This window comes from Falco cherrug, chromosome 6 (genome assembly GCF_023634085.1).
Source record: "Falco cherrug isolate bFalChe1 chromosome 6, bFalChe1.pri, whole genome shotgun sequence".
Lineage (NCBI taxonomy): Eukaryota > Metazoa > Chordata > Aves > Falconiformes > Falconidae > Falco > Falco cherrug.
In genome coordinates, this window is record NC_073702.1 from 42,005,868 (window position 1) to 42,022,889 (window position 17,022).

Here is a 17,022-nt window from a genome sequence, read left to right on the forward strand (position 1 = left end):
TAATGAATAAAAAACAATCCAGAAATGGGAAACAACTGAAGGAAGGAAGCTTCTTTCCCCCAGGAAGGACTCTGGAGATTGTTGAAAGAAATTCTGGTGCAAAGTTAGCATTATCAGGGTTTAGTTTTGGGGACTGGCTTACACAAAAGTGTAAATCAGAAGCAGTTCCAACTAGAGCAGTCCAAGTCTGTGACTGAAAATACTGCTGGGACTGAAAGCTGAATATAAAGGACTTGTAGAATTAGATTGTGCCCAGGTTTCCATACTTTACCACCACCATGATCCCCATCTTTTACTTCAGCAAAGCGAGGCCAAGCAATCTCAGAACACAAATATGCCCCACAAAACAAAAGAGTACCTTCAGATTTCCCAGCATCCAGTACAAATGATTGAGTCCGATTTGGTAATCCATCCAATTCAAGGCTGGTTCAATGGCCACACCACGGCAAAGGGGGTCACAGCATGGGAGAATGATTAACTTAATCCTCCTGCCTTGTTTGTTTGATGCTGCCTCACTCCACTGCAAGTCAATAAAACTTTGTGCACGGACACACACAACTTCCAGCACCTGCCAGCTGGGCCAAAATGGGGATTAGCAGAGCTGCCTTTCTCTTTCTTTTCTTGCTCAGCTCAGGTAAGAGTCCTTTGCCTTCCGCTTGCCTGGGTGACATGGGGATCAAGGGCTTGCAAGATCCATTTGATGAAGGTGGGACCTCGAATCCCTGTTTCATCATTTACCTGGACGATGATGGATTTGGGGCTTCCTGGCCAGAGAGTTGCTGTTGAACAACAACTGTGCTGTGAACAACCACAAGAGCTGTGATTGCTCCAGTGTTGTGTTCATTAAAGACACCAGAAGAGCAACAGCTTTGGGGAACAAATGGCTCCCTGAAAACACACCGCATGGCCAGAAATGGGGATACCTTTGGAAAGCATCCCAAAAGCCTGCTACAAAACCTATAGCAGTTAGAGAGACTGCTTTCTCTGGTTTTAGCAGGCTTTGGATCAAATACTAAAGCCATTTTACTGCCAAGCATTGCTAGGCACAGTGTTCCTGGTTTTCATCCTCTATGATAGGAGTTTTAAAGTTTTAAAATTAAATATTTAAAACAAAATTAAAAATGAAAAAGCTCCTTTATATTCCAGCAATTTCACATTTTCTGTTGTCACTAACAAGAAAATGTTCTCTCTTGTTTTCCGGGGGGCAGTAGAAATTTAATCTTCAATAACTAGATCAACTTTTCCAGGAATATGCCTAGAATTGTTTTTTGCAACTCCAAAAGAAGACAGGTGTTCCACTAAGGATAATATATGAATTTCAAGCTCATCTACAAATTCTGTTAATAAATATTCCGTATGTAGTATAAATTTCAATCAGATTTCAATCAGATATCATATTCCTAGTACTTTAACATTGCATATCATTGTATGGCACTTAAATGACTTTTACAAAGTACTGTTAAAAACATCTCGGTACAGTTTGTATGCTTTTCTAATAGCCCAGGCATTTAATATGTCAGAATACCAGGAATGTATCATTGTGTGATTGTGCTGGGTTAGAAGAAACAGCTAATGACGTTATTTTTATTTGCTTATTGTTATCAGCTCTAACTCACTTGCTCCGAGGTGATGGTCCACAAAACTGCCTTAAAAATATTATTTATGTCTTCTGGATTAGTACTGGTCAAGTCTGGAAAGTTACATATATAAAAGAAGAAAATGGTTTGCTCACATATATTTGAGTATTCTGTTCAATTATCATGTGTCATGTCCAGGTTTATAAGGATTTGGACTTCAGCCAGAGTAATAAATTTCCTGCTGCATTTTCATATGTATTGTATTCTTTTTTAAGTTTATAATTTGCAGTGTTTTCCAGGTAACTAACATCACATTTTCTTTTCTGTTAGCTAAGCTTTTGCCAACCTGTGTTGCCTTGTAGATTCTTAACTGCAGCATTCTCATTTTTAATGTCTGATTTCTTTCCTCCCTTTGTAGTGAAAGGAGATATACTGGATGACTATTTAAGAACAGATGGTGTTTGGCTACTTACTCGAAATAAACAGGTTTACAATACAAATAATGAAAAAGAATGTGCAGAGAAATGTGAAGCAGAAAGAAATTTTAATTGCAGGTAATTTCTGTTGAATCTTCAAACTATGTCATTGTGGGTGCCTGCATATCAATGATGTTTTCCTACTGTTGCTCAGAACCAACAACCCCATCCTGCTGCAGCAGTGCCTCCCATGCCTGTGCCTTTATCTTGTGGCTTATCTCCACCCATAAATTGCCACAAGGTCAAGTAAAGCATGGATTTACAATGTATTACTCATTCTGTAGTAAATGCTTAAGTTCCTGCTCTTACCCAATGTTAGGTGGAGAGCTGCTTACGCCTCTTTAGCTGGGTGCTGCCTTGTTTCACAAAAGAAGAGTGAGATACTTCTAATTCATTGTAGGGAAAGGTGCTGACCTGAGCACTTAGGATGCTGTTGACAATGTTTTGCCAATGGAGTAACTAGCTTCCCACACACCAACTTACTCACGTAGTCATACATCCTGAAAAAGTCATCCACTTTGGTGCAGTAGAAAATGTCAGTCTCTTACTCAGTGTCTCAGATACTGAGTGCAGTATCTGAAATACAGAAATTGATACAAGGCAGTGCTGATAAATTAATAATTTATAGAAAAATAATTATGAGTTAATTAATTTGAATTTAATTTAAAATATTTCTTCCTACGTCAATGTTGCTTCCTTCTTAATTTCAACAGGGCTTTCCTATTCACCAGGAAAAAGCTACAGTGTTTAACACTGGCTGAAAACACCAAAATGACAGTGACATTTGACAGCGTGGATGTAGTTCTTTATGAGAAGAAAAGTATGTATATAGTAAGATGCTATACTTTACACATCAAACCTATTTTAATGACATCCTTACACTCTCTGCTGCAGTGATGGAGCAGCCGTTGCAGGTGGGGACAGTTTCAGTGAGGTGGGCCTGCACCCATTATGTACTGGGCTGAAACTGCCAGAGAAGTCCACATATAGCATCAAGGCTTCTTATATTTGAACTTGTATTTAACTCCTTTGGTCATGTATTGTTGGGACCAGGCAGAATAAACATACTCCAAAGCAAAAATCATGTATTTCTCTGCCCTTTAAGTATTTGCAGTCCTCTGCTTCATGGAGCCAGTGGAGTCCTTGGTCATACAAAATCTCAAGACCACAGGATTATCTATGCCTATGTACCCACTTCTCTAATTTTCTGTGTAATAACTCAGTCAAGAATTATTTGTCTTAAATAACTGTATTGACTTATAATTGTTGTGTTATTTTAAATTATAATCAAATGTTCGCATTTTGTAAGCTGTTTTGTTTATGCTTAATTCTTATTATATGGCAGGCTCAGATAAGTGGCTTGGTTTTAAGATTATTTTTGGAATTAATGCTTTTCTAAGTTTTGAATACATTCTATATAGCTGGGAAAATAAATATTTTTTTAATAACTAGATTATCTTCATAAATTTTGTGGGAACATAGATAATGCAGTCACAAACACTAACTTCAATGAGTCTTCTGGGAAAAATAAATCTATTGCTAACCAATATGTAAGATGAATAGTGAACATTTCTTGTTAAGAATAATTCACTTAGTTTCAGATTATTTTTGGTGTCTTTACAATTCTGAAGCATTTGAAAGATAGACAGAAAAAGGAACCTGCATGAATAACCATGCTGCAGGTCCCATTTACCATATCAAAGTTTTAAACAGAAAGCGGTTCATGTCCAAATTCCCAGCTAGTATGAACTGATACAGTGCTGATGAATTCATTAACATCTGCTGGAGATTTGGCTTAAACATAACAAAAACCTAAAGTGTTAACATTTACACATCCGTAACCTAATTCTGCTACTAGGCTGGATAATGGGTTGCCAGGTTCACAACACTGGGTACATCCTGGTTCATAACAGATATGTTCAGTAAGTACTAACTGAACCTCTAGCTGATTATCAGCCAGTGACATTTTGTTCTTATGGTGCAATATGTGTCCCTTGGTGTCTCCTTTCTATGCAAATGACAGGTGGATTTTCTCACCAGTTTTCCTGAACTTGCAGTTTATGCTTAGCTCAGACAGATTGCTAAAGCCATAAAAGCTAGAATTTGAAGTGTACTGCTTGATCTTGAGTGTGATTGTGGTCAGATTCCTTCTTGTTTTAAAAGGCAAAACTGCTGTTGCGGCTGCTTTGATCAAAAGATTTTAGCTCTATAGTCCTGTGCCCCCATGCCCCAGTAACAGACCTCACAAGGCTAAAGCCTATGGAGAGCTCTTCTCCACCGTTATTTTTCACATTTCTCATAGACCACAGATGTGTGAGTCACCATTACAGAAAAATATTGGAGCAGGTTCAGCCAAATAATTTCTGGCACAAGTGGAGTATCTGTGGAAACAATGGGTGTAGCCAGTGCCTCAGCATTTTAAATGTGATGTTTTTTCACTGAAGTCAAAATTGGTTGGAGTTTTCCTTTGAGGTTAGAACAGGATAAAGGATGAATATGTGCTCTGAAAATTCCTCTGCATATGTTGAAAGTGAATAGGCACATGCACAAGTCATTAATTATTAAATTGAAATGAGCCCTTCTAAATGAATAAATAATCCTTATTGATCCTAATTGTATGCTGTCAGAGGGCCACACGATAACTCAGGCTTAAAGGGGTACAAATTAAGACAACATCCCTAACCTCGTCAAGGCCCCTTTACATTGCTTGCCATTGTCCAAGCTCTCCCAAACTTCTGAAACATCTGAAGAAACACACCTGAGCTTCTGCCGGCAGCAAAACGCTTGATTTGATACCCAGGAGCCTTGGTGTCTCAGGAAAAGGAGACAGCATTCTTTGGCTTCTCTTCTTTCTTGCCTGCGTCCTCCACAGCTATTCCCTGGAAGACAGGCCTAGTGCCTCCAGCCTCAGTGTTCATCCCAGTGACCTTCCTGAACACAAGTAACCTAGAAATTTAGTCAGAGCCCTCAGCTCTGCTGCTCACACCCACGTTGGAGGCAGCTTTTCCTGAAAAAAAAAAAAGGCAAAAAAAAAAAAAAGGCCTAGCTTGGCACCTTCTCATGCTTCAGGATGGATTTGTCTTGTTTACATTTTAGCTTTAACTGAAACTGTAGGGTGAGATATAGGTCTGCTCCCCTCCCTCCTCATCCTCTTGGAAGCAGAGCTTTTCCTTCCTGGCCATGAGCAGGACTGAAGGAAATGTCACCACCTGAGTCCACTGCAGGAGGAGACACCGTGTCTGGTTCCTCACACCGAGGGACCAGCTCAAAAGCCTGTAGATGCCTATCATGGCAGGGGGTCCCCCCCGAATGGAGGCACTTGTCTGGCTGTCAGGCCCAGGACAGAGACGTGCTTACTTGCTGTCCTTCCGCAGGGTGAGAATCCCACCTAAGCATGGCAGGCAGCCACCTCTCTTCCTTCACTGCAATCACTGTGTAGGCTGTCATAGCAAACACATTCAGCTCTAGCCCTTCTGCAGTTACCAGTCCTTTGCTGTGGCTGGGAGACCTTTCCTGATAATTTTAAACTAGAGGCTGGCTCTTCTCAGCTCCCACTGCAGACTGAGTGGAGGTCAAGTCTCCCTCATATTTAACATCTATCACTGTCACTGAAAGCTGCAATTAGGCACTGCCACAGTCATGAATGGTCATGGATACCAAATCCTTTCATGTGGAACCTATTTTCTCTTTCCCTGATTTATCCTTGTGCTAATGGTCATGGTTATTTGAAACAACCCAACCCACATACCTGAGCCTTGAGGCAGCTCGATACTAGCAGGGGAAAAAATCTGCTTCACAGACTCCTCATTTTCATCTAATGAGTTATCAGGCATCATCTCCTCATCATTCAGCATTCTTACAATCTGCAGCAATTTGGGAACTGCTTGTCTCAGCTTTATCTCCTGACACCTTCTGCACTCCAGGATGCCCACCTCTGACAGGTGGGGGACACACTGTCACCCTTGGCTATACCATTCAGCTCGTGTGCTGCTGCTATGCAATGCACTACCTCTGCCTTCATAGGGATACCTCTTCATGAGAGTCTGCTTCAGCAGGAAGTGCTTTTAGCTCCAGCAGCCAAAGAGTTGCTTCATTCGTTTTTCCAGGGCGCAGATTTACAGTGCCTAATTTTTTTTATTTTTTTTTTCAAACAGAGGATGTAGAGTCATCTTCCTTCCACTTTCCACTAGCAGGAATATATGACTATCTCGTTCCTTCTGAAGCTCACAGCTACCACTGCCAACATCTTTGTGGAGTCTTTGGATAATCCAAATGTCAGCATTTTGTATTTGTAATGGCCCCAGTCCACCTCAAACCAGAGATATTTCTCAAAAGGCTGTTAAAGTGCATCATAAAAGTGATACTCACCTTCTTAGAAGCAACAATCACCACTGAAGCTGGTGAAGGGTCTGGAGCACAAGCCTTTCAAGGAACACCTGAGGGAACTGGGGTTGTATAGTCTGGGGAAGAAGAGACTCAGGGAACCTTACAGCTCTCTACAACTGCCTGAAAGGAGGTGGTAGGCAGGCAGGGGTAGGTCTCTTCTCCCTGATAACAAGGAACAGGACAAAAGGAAATGGCTTCAAGTTACACCAGGGGAGGTTTAGATTGGCTATTAGGAAAAATTTCTTCACTGAAAGGGTGGTGAAGTATTGAAACGGGCTGCCCAGGGAGGTGATGGAATCACTGTCCCTGGGGGTTTTAAAAATATGCATAAATGCAGTGCTTACTGACGTGGTTTAGCGGTGGCCTTGGCAGTCCTGGGCTAATGGTTGGACTTGATGATCTCAAAAGTCTTTTCCATCCTAATTTTTTCTATGATTCTATTCTAATCTAATTAATCACAGCCAGCATCCCCCTGCCTGAACTTGAATTTACAAATAGAGACATTTAGCTCCCTTAAGCCTCACAAAAGTTTTCCGTCCCCACCATGACTCCTTAGCACCAGGAAATAGCTGTTGTAAAACTCCTTTTTGCTGAGATATGATGAAATCTGTTCTGCTTAAAGAAAGTAATCTACAGGACATTTTGTGACCCTGCCACTCCCTTAGGTTCATGGTGACTGTACAATCTCATGTATGCCTGACTCAGACCTTGGAGTTCATAAGAGCTACTCTGACCCCAGTCTTTGCCAGAGCTCATTTTCCTTGGGACTGGATTCAACATATACATACAAAACATCTACTTTAAAACTGAAAGGTTCATCCCTCTGGAAACTCCATGAATATATATCTGGCAGTTACAGTTTTACTTACCTTATGTTAATGGAAAAACCCTGTATGAGGAATCCTCTTTTGATTACAGCCTCCTTGTTAACAGCAGGAATAATCCACAAGGCCCAGATACATAGGTTTTGTGGGTTATGCTCACTACATTTTGTTGAGTCAGATTTCCTTTGGTTCTAATTGGCCTTTCAGAGTTCAAGAACCATGGCATTTTTATAGACTCAGTGGCCATCTAGGATGCTCACCCTCTTGTAGGGTTAATAACCAAAGTTTTGGGAATTAGTCACTGAAATGTTTTGTAAGAACTTGGTTAAAGACGTCTTCTTTACAGAGCAGTTTGCCCAGTCAAATCTTAATTTTGTCTTGACATACAGTTTGGCGTTTGATCCCATCCCTCTTTTGAGGAACACAGACCATCAGGGGTTATAGGGCAGCACAGGCAACTCCTGCCCAGGACAGAAAAGTAAAAGAGACTTTGGGGGTCAAACAGCAAGAAACCATGTTACTAAATGCTGTTTAAGAGGGATCAAATATCAAAGCATAAATCCATGGTGGTTTCCACATGTCATTTGAACTGGGAAGTTACTTGCTTGTCTTCATTCCTGATCCAGCTCTACAGAGCCTCCACCCCTTGCCCCAGGTGTCAGATGTGTCCAGCTTTTTTTTAGGCAGGCTAAAACCATTTAGAAGAAACCTGGCAACACCAGGAAGTCCATGGGCAAGGCCATTGACCAGAGATGGTCATGCTGGGACCTGCTACTAGAGTATCAGTGCTGAAGCAGTAGTGACAAGACTTTTGGGCACACCAGTAGCTCTCTGACAACCAGGCAGCAGGTCCCTTTTGGCAAGACAACGCAGCACAGACATTAGTAGTCCCAGCCACACACTGCGACAGCAGTAACTGTTGCAAGGTGTCCAAACAAGGCTCACCTTTCCTATCAGACTGGTCTCCTGTTCTTGCTTTAGCATTTCCATTTTACATTTTGGGGTTTAGGGGGAACCTTCTTGTGCAAGCAAATATCTGAAAGGGGAAATGAAGGTCACTCCCCCAAATAATTGGTGGTTTTTCAAAGTCTGTTGCAAATAAAAGCATCATCAACATGCTTTGCATTCTTTCCGCTTTGGAATCCCACTAGAAAGTATCTGGGAGTCTGAGGGTGAGAGGAATCAAAGATTTGGGGGCTGCTTATGTGACAAACATATTTTGATAACTAAAAATTTTCTGGCCTGAAGGGATAGTTGCATGACACCCACACTGTGAATGTGCTTATGAGCAATGCATTTCAAAGAACCTCCAGCTACTGGTGAAAGACCTTCCTTTTTATCCCAGTAGTATAGCAGTATAAGCATACATCTTATACATGTCAAAAACAATTGCAACTTGTTATATCTGTTCTCTTAACTAGCCTTTACTAGCTTTATAGAAATGCTTCAGGAATTTTCCTCTGTAGTTGCTTAGTACTCGGTAACTAATTTGTTTTTAAATGCCTTATGGAATCACAGCTGTTTGCATGCACAAGAGGTTCAAAACATGCGTAAAACATGGTCCATCATGAACTGATGAACTTCAGAGTTATCTGAAGATTCTCAGTTTCAAAATATGCAATGCTGTAACATCATTGAATTAACAAAGCCAATTCCATTTCAGTTTACCTTCTACAGTGTAAAAGAGGGATTGGGAAGGACTACAGAGGAATGGAAGCTAAAACTCGGAGGGGTATTCCATGCCAGAAGTGGGCAGAAAAAACACCCCACAACCCAAAGTATGGTCTTATTTAGATTTGTCTTCATGTTGTTCTGAATCTCTTCCAAGCTTTCTCATCTTAATGTGTATAAACAACTTTATAGTACATGTTATCAAAGGCAGTTGTCAGGTGACTTTCTAAGACAATTTTATCTTCTTCTGTCTTGTTAATTTGGACTCTACTGGAAGAGAACTGCAATGACCTGGGTAAGGAAAAGGTATATTGTCAGCTAGAAAAGTTGTGTCTAAAAGCTGGGCCTCTTAAGAAGATGAAATGCTCCTTCTGTCAACACATGAGGAAAATTTTGTTGGTGGTGACAGTAGGGCCATAATTCCTCTCTTCTGTATAAGGTGTAGAAAAAAAGGCTGTGATAACTGTCCACGTCTGTGACCCCCTGCCTGTCATCCAGACAGTCAAGAAGAAACATCCAGCAAAGTATCCAAGCCCAAAGGGACCTGCCCAGGCAGAGTTTTCTCCAGGCTGCTGCCACTGGGCTCGCTGAAACCAGTGTGGGAGCAAAGGTTCTGTTTTCTTTGTTGGAGATTTATCTGTTAAAAAAAAATATTTTTTGTTGTTCTAATGAAACTTGGATGTACATGTTTAGATTTTTTGTTTAAAAGCCATTTAGTCTTCTCTGGGAGGACTGCTATAGGAAGAAGTCTAAGGTCACTTGCTTCAAAATCTTGCAAATTAAGATGCGGTTGTGTTTGGTGAATACTCTCTAGAAATACTCCACTCAAAGTAGCTCCACTAAGAAAAATACATGGCAGAGCCACAGGTCATCAACTGGATGCAAGTATTAAAGACAATACTTATCCTTTAAGACTGTCATAGTCCTTACAGGCTGTAAACTCACTCATCATTTGCAACTGGGACCTAGGGAGAAAGCTACTAACAGTAGTTATAGAATGTTTTTTCAGATTTCGTTGAAAGGTTTCAATGGGAAATCTGTTTCTCTCATTATTACTGGAATTAATAGAGCCCACAGCTGCCTAAGCAAGTTGTACATTTCCCTTCTGCTCCACTAAATTACTGGAATTAAAACAGAATTTTAATGCTGTTACAGTCATACACCTGAAAAACACCCCAATGCAGGGTTGGAAGAAAACTACTGCAGAAATCCTGATGGGGATGAACGTGGACCCTGGTGTTACACAACAGATCCTGCTACCAGATTTGATTACTGTAACATCCCAGAGTGTGAGGGCCAGGTCATGTACACTGGAGAAGGTATATTTCTTTTTCAGAGAAGGAGTGTCTGAGTAGGTAATGTTATTGTTATTCCTGCTATTTGTTCTTGCTTTATTATTGTAGATTGGTTTCAAATGTGAATTTAGATCAAGCTGGGACTTAAGTTCTCAACACAAAGGTTTTTTCTTAATTGGCTCCAGTTATCAAAGTAATTTTGTAAATTTTTTTTCTGAAATTTTAAAATCTTTTGCTGATATTGTCCTGCTCTTACTCCTGGCAACTTATTTTATTTGAATGAGAGTAAAGATTGACCCAAGTTCTGTTTTACATACATCCCATTGCTATTAGTACATACAGATATGTGACAAAGTTCTCCCTCCAAATAACATGTATCCCTAAAGCTTTATACATTTGGCTAGGCTGTAATTTGTGGTTTTCTGCATTCCTTTCATCATTATCTGGAGCAAAACCCTCTTTTCCTTTCAGTGTAGTCTCCCATGAATAGATCAGGATCAGAATTCACAGCTCTCGTAAACCTTGCTTTGTTTTCATTCTGCCTAGAACCTACAGTGGAATGCATGCAGTGTAATGGTGAAGACTACCATGGAGAATTTTCCAGAACAGAGTCTGGGCTTCAGTGCCAGCACTGGGATGCCCAAGAGCCTCATATGCATGGATTTACCCCAAAACAGTGAGTCACACTCAGTGCTGGATTAATTCCTGCAGTGCCTGGGAGACCCTGCCTGCAGACAGCCCAATTGCTACAGCTGGCCATAGCTGACTCACAAGCTCCTCTTTCATTTTAAAATACGCAGCTTTCCAGAGAAGGACCTGAAGATGAATTATTGCCGTAATCCTGATGGTGAACTTCGGCCCTGGTGTTTCACTACCAGCCCTACTAAACGCTGGGAATATTGCAATATTCCTCGTTGCAGTGAGTCTGATTTCCTGAGATCACTCCAGAGGGTAGCTTTCACATTAAAATCGTTCAGAGAAGGGAAAGGCAAGAAATCACGGTTCTGACTAATCCAAGGAAATCACTGTGAACCAGGGAAAGTGCAAATTAATAAACAGAATCACTCTTTAAATTTCTATTACATAAAGTCATGTAATGTCAACAAGGATGCAAGTATCACGAAGTGCAATAATGCCAAAGACATTATGGAAACCCTAATTTGTCTTCAACCACCTTACTATTCAATTTGCCTGAGAGGCAGGGCATTCAAGTTATATGAGGTGGTAGTTTTCAGCTCACCTGCTAACTCCTGGAAAGCACCTAGATCACCATGTGGGTGTACTGTGACATTTAACTGGGTCTGGCCAGCACAGCCAGCACTGCCTTTTTCTTAGCAAGGGATGAGTCTGGGGAAACAAGCTGAGGCCTCAGGAGAAAAACCTGATTTATCAGTGAGCTAGCTTAACCGATTAAGCTGAGCACACTAAATCTGGACATTCCAAAGCACTGAACAACTAGATTAGCATTGCTGTTTGTAGAACTGGCCTGCACTTTGAGAAAAAATATTTGTGTTTTTGTCTCTAGAGCTTGCTTTCTTATACATCTGCACTTGCCAGTGCTCTAAGCAGCAGCATGTGTTTGCTAGATGTAGTTCACCTCAGCATGCTCAATTAGAGATGGAAGAATGACTATTTATAGACTTCTGTGATACATATGATAAAGTAAATTGTGAATGTTACCATAGCAACTCCATGTTGTGCTTAAAGTTTAAGGAACAGACTAACCTTTGTCTCCTCAGGAAATTCCATGTGCAAAGTATATATAATAGGTATGCACTGTATATTTGTTTTCCCTCTGTCCTCTGCAGTTCTCTGCCTCTGATCGTTATTCTTACTTTCTTTGCTGTTCCCCACATGCCAGACTAACTCACTTTCCTTCACTCCTGCCCCACTTGCCCAATTCACTGACTCCAGGGGCTCAACACTGAAGGCTGTTTTGCTTTCTCTCACAATTTTTCCTTGGCCCTTATCCTTTCTGCCCTTCCACACTACCTGTGTGTGTTATATGAATGTGCTCCCTTCATCCCACTTGTTTATACAAGGCTGTACTGGACTACTTACTGCCTTTCCAGCTCTGCTCTCACGGGGCTGCAGGCACAAAGTCTGGCTCAACCCAGCAAAGTTATTTACTGACTACTGTAAAAGGGCAGGCACAGGACAGCTGTTTGGCAGCCTGACTGCTTGTGAAAATGTACACCTTGATTTTGTCGTAGCTTTCAACCAATGTCACCTTTGCGGAAAGAGAAAAATATGAATGTTTGACATTACAGAAAACAAAGGGATTTAAAATATATTTGAAAGCACTAGTTAGCAGCATTTTTCATTTCTTTTCTTTTTTTTTTTTTTTTTTAAATCCTGTTACAGCTATGCACCTACCAGTCTCTGGCCTGGGTTCCCAGTGTCTTTCAGGGAAAGGAGAAAACTATCGAGGCAGGATAGCCGTCACCGAATCAGGAAAAGCCTGCCAACCCTGGAACACACAGTTTCCTCACAAACATGGTTGGATTCCTGACAGATATCCCTGCAAGTATGTTGAGCATCATCATTTTTTTAAATACCAAAGAACATAGTTATTCCTTATTGATCCAGATGCAGAGGCAAGAGAAGCACAGGTTTTCCACAGTTATGTTGATAAATTATTTTCTCATCTTTTGTCAGCTCTCATTACTTTTGTTCAGGTCTTGATCTTCATTTTTTTTCTTCATTCCTTTTTTTTTACTAGCTATTTTGTTCTCACATACTTGTCTCACATGTCTCCTCCACATCCCACTGCAGAGCTACAAGTATTTACTACTTTTATGTTTAAAATCTTCTGGCTGTGTTTTGGCACACTTTCAATAAGTTACTTTTCTGAAGGTCTAGGATGCTTCAATACATCTTTATGCTCCAAGGTCAGAGGAGCGGGGTTTGCAGAGCTGGGTAGCTGGGACTGACCAGACTTTTGACTCCGTATTTTCATCCTGTGGGTGTTGAAATGGGTCCTGCAAGTTTTCCTGGGCATGTGAAACCCTGTCCATTATCACAGAGCAGAGAGCAGCATGCACTGGTGCTCATCTGCGCACTCTTCCAGGATCAGTTCATGACACCCAGCCTTGACTGGTTCTTACCATAATAGTCAGGTACACCAATGGTGCTTCTATTTTGAAGTCAGCTTCTACTGCCATATCTTGGCCTCAAAAACCAGAGCAGAATGTGTAAGCATTGGAAAAGTTCTGCATATCATCAGCATTTAAGACTGTAAATTTGAAGGTTGTTGCTTAGTCCCAAAATAGTGGTGCACAAAGTAAATTAATCTCTAAAAAGCATAAATGTAACCACTGAGTTGAGTCCTGCATGCAGTAGTTGTTAATAGTCTTGCACACAACTCTTTTGGATTTTTGTGTGTAAAGCGGATGTTTCTGTTTCAGGGGCTTAGAGGAAAACTACTGTAGAAACCCTGATGGAGAGAAAAGGCCTTGGTGCTACACCATCAACGGCAACGTTCGGTGGGAATATTGTGCCATTCCCCACTGTGATGGGCCAGAACAAGGGATTGCTGGTACAAGTAGTGGAACATACTTGAAATAAGGACTTTAAACTAGTGAGAGATTTATTGTTTCTCATTGTAAATGTGTTAAATCTTTTTTCCAGTCAACCTTGTCATTGTTGTTAATGCAGTTTTTCTGCTTGGCGTGTTACAAAACCTGCCAAATATTGAAAAATTACAGGATGAAAGAGGTTGTTGGGGTTTTTTATTATTATTCCTTTTTTTTCCCAAAGATAGGGCATTTTTAGCAAGTTAATTGAAACATGAAAAACAGGGATAAAAAGATGAAAAAGTGCTCTATAAAATGAAGTCCCATTTTTTGAAAGTAGCCACAAGAGAGGACAGGAGCTTCCAAAGTAATAAAAGTATCTTCTGAAACTTCCATTCATTTTAGCACAAAAAATAACAAGAAAGCCTTAGTGCAATCAAAAGGATAATAGAGAGTATAAAGTTTAAAATAGTGTCCATTTTAGAAATATATTGGGGCAAAATCATTAGCATCTGATCTTTGAGGATTTTTTCGATGAACTTTCTGATTTTTAGTTCAAACATGTTCACATATACCAAAATGAAACTGAGTGGTGATTGCTCCACTGAATGACACCTGACAGATGAGGGTAATCTGTGAAAGTTTTCTAAATATCTTTGGAAATGCCCTTCTGTCCTTCTGCTTTTCATGCTGGCCATGATGCTCTCACTGGATGCTGTCTGTATAAACAAATAATTTGGTTTTGTCATCCTGTGTGTTTGATGCTTTCTTCTGCCTACTCAATAAGAACATAAAATCGTGATGCAACAGACCAGTTTCTGCTGTTTGCTGCAGATGTGCCTGTGCAGGTTCCCCTGCCAGAGGAGTGCTACCAAGGCAGAGGCCAGAGTTATCGTGGCACAGCTTCCATCACTGCATCAGGAAAAAAATGCCAGGCCTGGAACTCCATGTTCCCACACAGGCATGAAAAAACCCCGGACAGATTCCCAGATGCGTATGTTTATCTCACTTTTTGTTGCTTTATCTGACAATGACTATTGCTGCTTATATTATCTTTGCACATCTGTGCTTTAAAACACTGTCAGGGTATGTATCAATAAAAGACAATTTTTCCAAGACACTGAAACATTTTCTGTTACTCTCATTTATAAAAACTGTTTTCTTGTTATTTAAATTCTGAGTAAAATACAGATGTGTCACTTTACTCTTAAATGTGAGCTTCTGTAACCAACCCTGTGAGACTTGTATCCAGAGTCTGGGGATCTGTTGAAATATGCATTTTGTTTATTAATTTGAGACCTCTGTGGTGGCCTTTCTACTTATTTCATCTGGGGACAACACAGCATTTAGGCTGCAAAACACACAGTCAGATATATTATGATTAGAACTACCATTTAAATGTTCTTTGTAGCTGGAATTGGTCAACCAGAATTACATATACTGAATTTTCCCTCTTGGCTGGTCTTCTTCAGACTAACAAAATTGGACCAGCAATGACTTAGAGAGCTAATTGAAATTACTAATGTGCCAGTTTTTAATAGGGTAGGACAGCACCAAGGTATCAGCTGCTAGGAGATCCATCATTGCGTGGTGAATTACAAGTATAAGCAGGAAGGTTGATACTTTCTGTGTTTTTGGGCTTTTTTTATGATGTCACACTAAATAATTTTTTTTTACATTTTCAGTCATATTTTGACATCAAAAATAATGATGTAGTGAAACTGGAACATCCTCAGAGGGGTTGTTTTTCACAAACATTTAAAAAAATTGAAATCAAGCTGTGAAAATGTGTAATTAAGGTGTTCTGACATATCCAGAAAAGAAGCATTTCAATTTTTGTATTCTGTGACAGTGATGTGATTCAGGATGGGGAAATATTCCAACTCTGCAAATTACTTAAGAGAGAAAGAGAAATTCTATTTCCCCCTGCCCCAGCAAGCACAGGCATGGGAGTGGTCCCACTGAATTCAGTAGAAATGTTGGAGGGTGGGGGTGAATCATTTGCATAAGTATTTGTTTGCCATTCTTCTGAATATAAGAAAGAACCCTTTGACATTTTAAAATAAAAATTTTGGGAAAGCATAATTGCCCACCAACAGTATGGATGTTCCTGCGTATTTATTACTAATTCACACATTCACAAAATTGTGTATGCTTATACATATATATTTAGAAATTAAATTATTAGGATATTGGGCATTTATTTAGCTACTCAGCACACTGATACATTACAGCCAGAATTTAAGCCAGTAGTTGAATTTTGTTTCCTTACGCATGAATGTATGCATGACTCTGATGCGTCTGTGAAACACAGCTCCCCACTCATTTCACAGGCATAAATGTGTTTGCTGGTAATAGGATATCTGGCAATAAGTAAAAACTTAATAAATGAATCTATCTCTGTGTAGTACAGATGCACATCTTTTTGGCAAGACATTCCTATGATCATTTTCTGTCTCAGGCAGCATGACTATTGTGTGTATTTTCACAGGGATTTGAGAGACAACTATTGTAGAAACCCAGATGGTGATGAAAGCCCATGGTGTTTCACCACGGACCCCAACATGACATGGGAGTACTGCAATCTCAAGAGGTGTGATGATCATACACAAAAGCCCGCACCAAATGATCCCCCTGCAACAACAGCACAAAACAGTGACCTGACTACTCCCACCACATCTGGTAACAGCTGGCTATAAATGTCACCTCCTGTAGAGTCCGTGGGTAAAGGAAATAGTAATCTATAAAAATTATTCTTCAATAGGGCTGCAACGTAAATCACATCCCTTCTCCAGCTTTCAGAACTGTAGGGTTGAATTTTGAAGCATGTACTCTTTAGTCAGTTCGTATCCTGTAGCCTATATATTTTTAAGGTGCATTCTGTGGGAGATCTTTTTCATTTAGGGGAACGAGGAAAATAGACAAAATTTCTAGCATTTCTGTAGCTGAGTCCTATTGATACTATGATTACAGTGAAAAGTATTATTATAGGAATTTTGCTTGTCCTGTGCTTTATGTTTTCACGAGGTCGACGTTAGCTTGTTGTATTCTTCATAGGCAACCATGTTTTGCACAATGTATGCACCAAGAGAAATGGATTTTTTTCTATCCTGCTTTGTTTCTTCCATAATAGTCCATGTTGGTCAAGGTGGTGTGACTTTTCTGAATTTATGGTGGAACTTTTCACAGATTATTTACTTTGTAAAAGAAGGTGGCAGGGCTGGATAAAAGATACATTCCTAAATGGTGCTGTGTACTCTTTCTCACATGCAGAAGAA

At 40.2% G+C, this 17,022-nt stretch overlaps 1 protein-coding gene across 2 annotated transcripts in view; it reads left to right on the forward strand.

Annotated features, from left to right (window-relative positions):
* The first annotated feature begins 513 nt into the window (after positions 1-513).
* LOC102056283 (plasminogen-like) overlaps positions 514-17,022 on the forward strand; it is a 29,245-nt gene continuing 12,736 nt past the window's right edge. The window contains exons 1-11 of one of the 2 annotated variants that reach the window (XM_027810981.2): positions 514-634; positions 1,996-2,131; positions 2,767-2,873; positions 8,927-9,041; positions 10,090-10,253; positions 10,776-10,905; positions 11,030-11,148; positions 12,594-12,756; positions 13,637-13,767; positions 14,579-14,738; positions 16,236-16,426. In XM_027810981.2, the coding sequence (XP_027666782.1) occupies positions 586-634; positions 1,996-2,131; positions 2,767-2,873; positions 8,927-9,041; positions 10,090-10,253; positions 10,776-10,905; positions 11,030-11,148; positions 12,594-12,756; positions 13,637-13,767; positions 14,579-14,738; positions 16,236-16,426 (1,465 nt within the window). In that variant the 5' untranslated portion in view covers positions 514-585. The remainder of the gene's footprint in view (positions 635-1,995; positions 2,132-2,766; positions 2,874-8,926; positions 9,042-10,089; positions 10,254-10,775; positions 10,906-11,029; positions 11,149-12,593; positions 12,757-13,636; positions 13,768-14,578; positions 14,739-16,235; positions 16,427-17,022) is intronic. The other variant, XM_005443097.3, reaches the window with a different exon arrangement.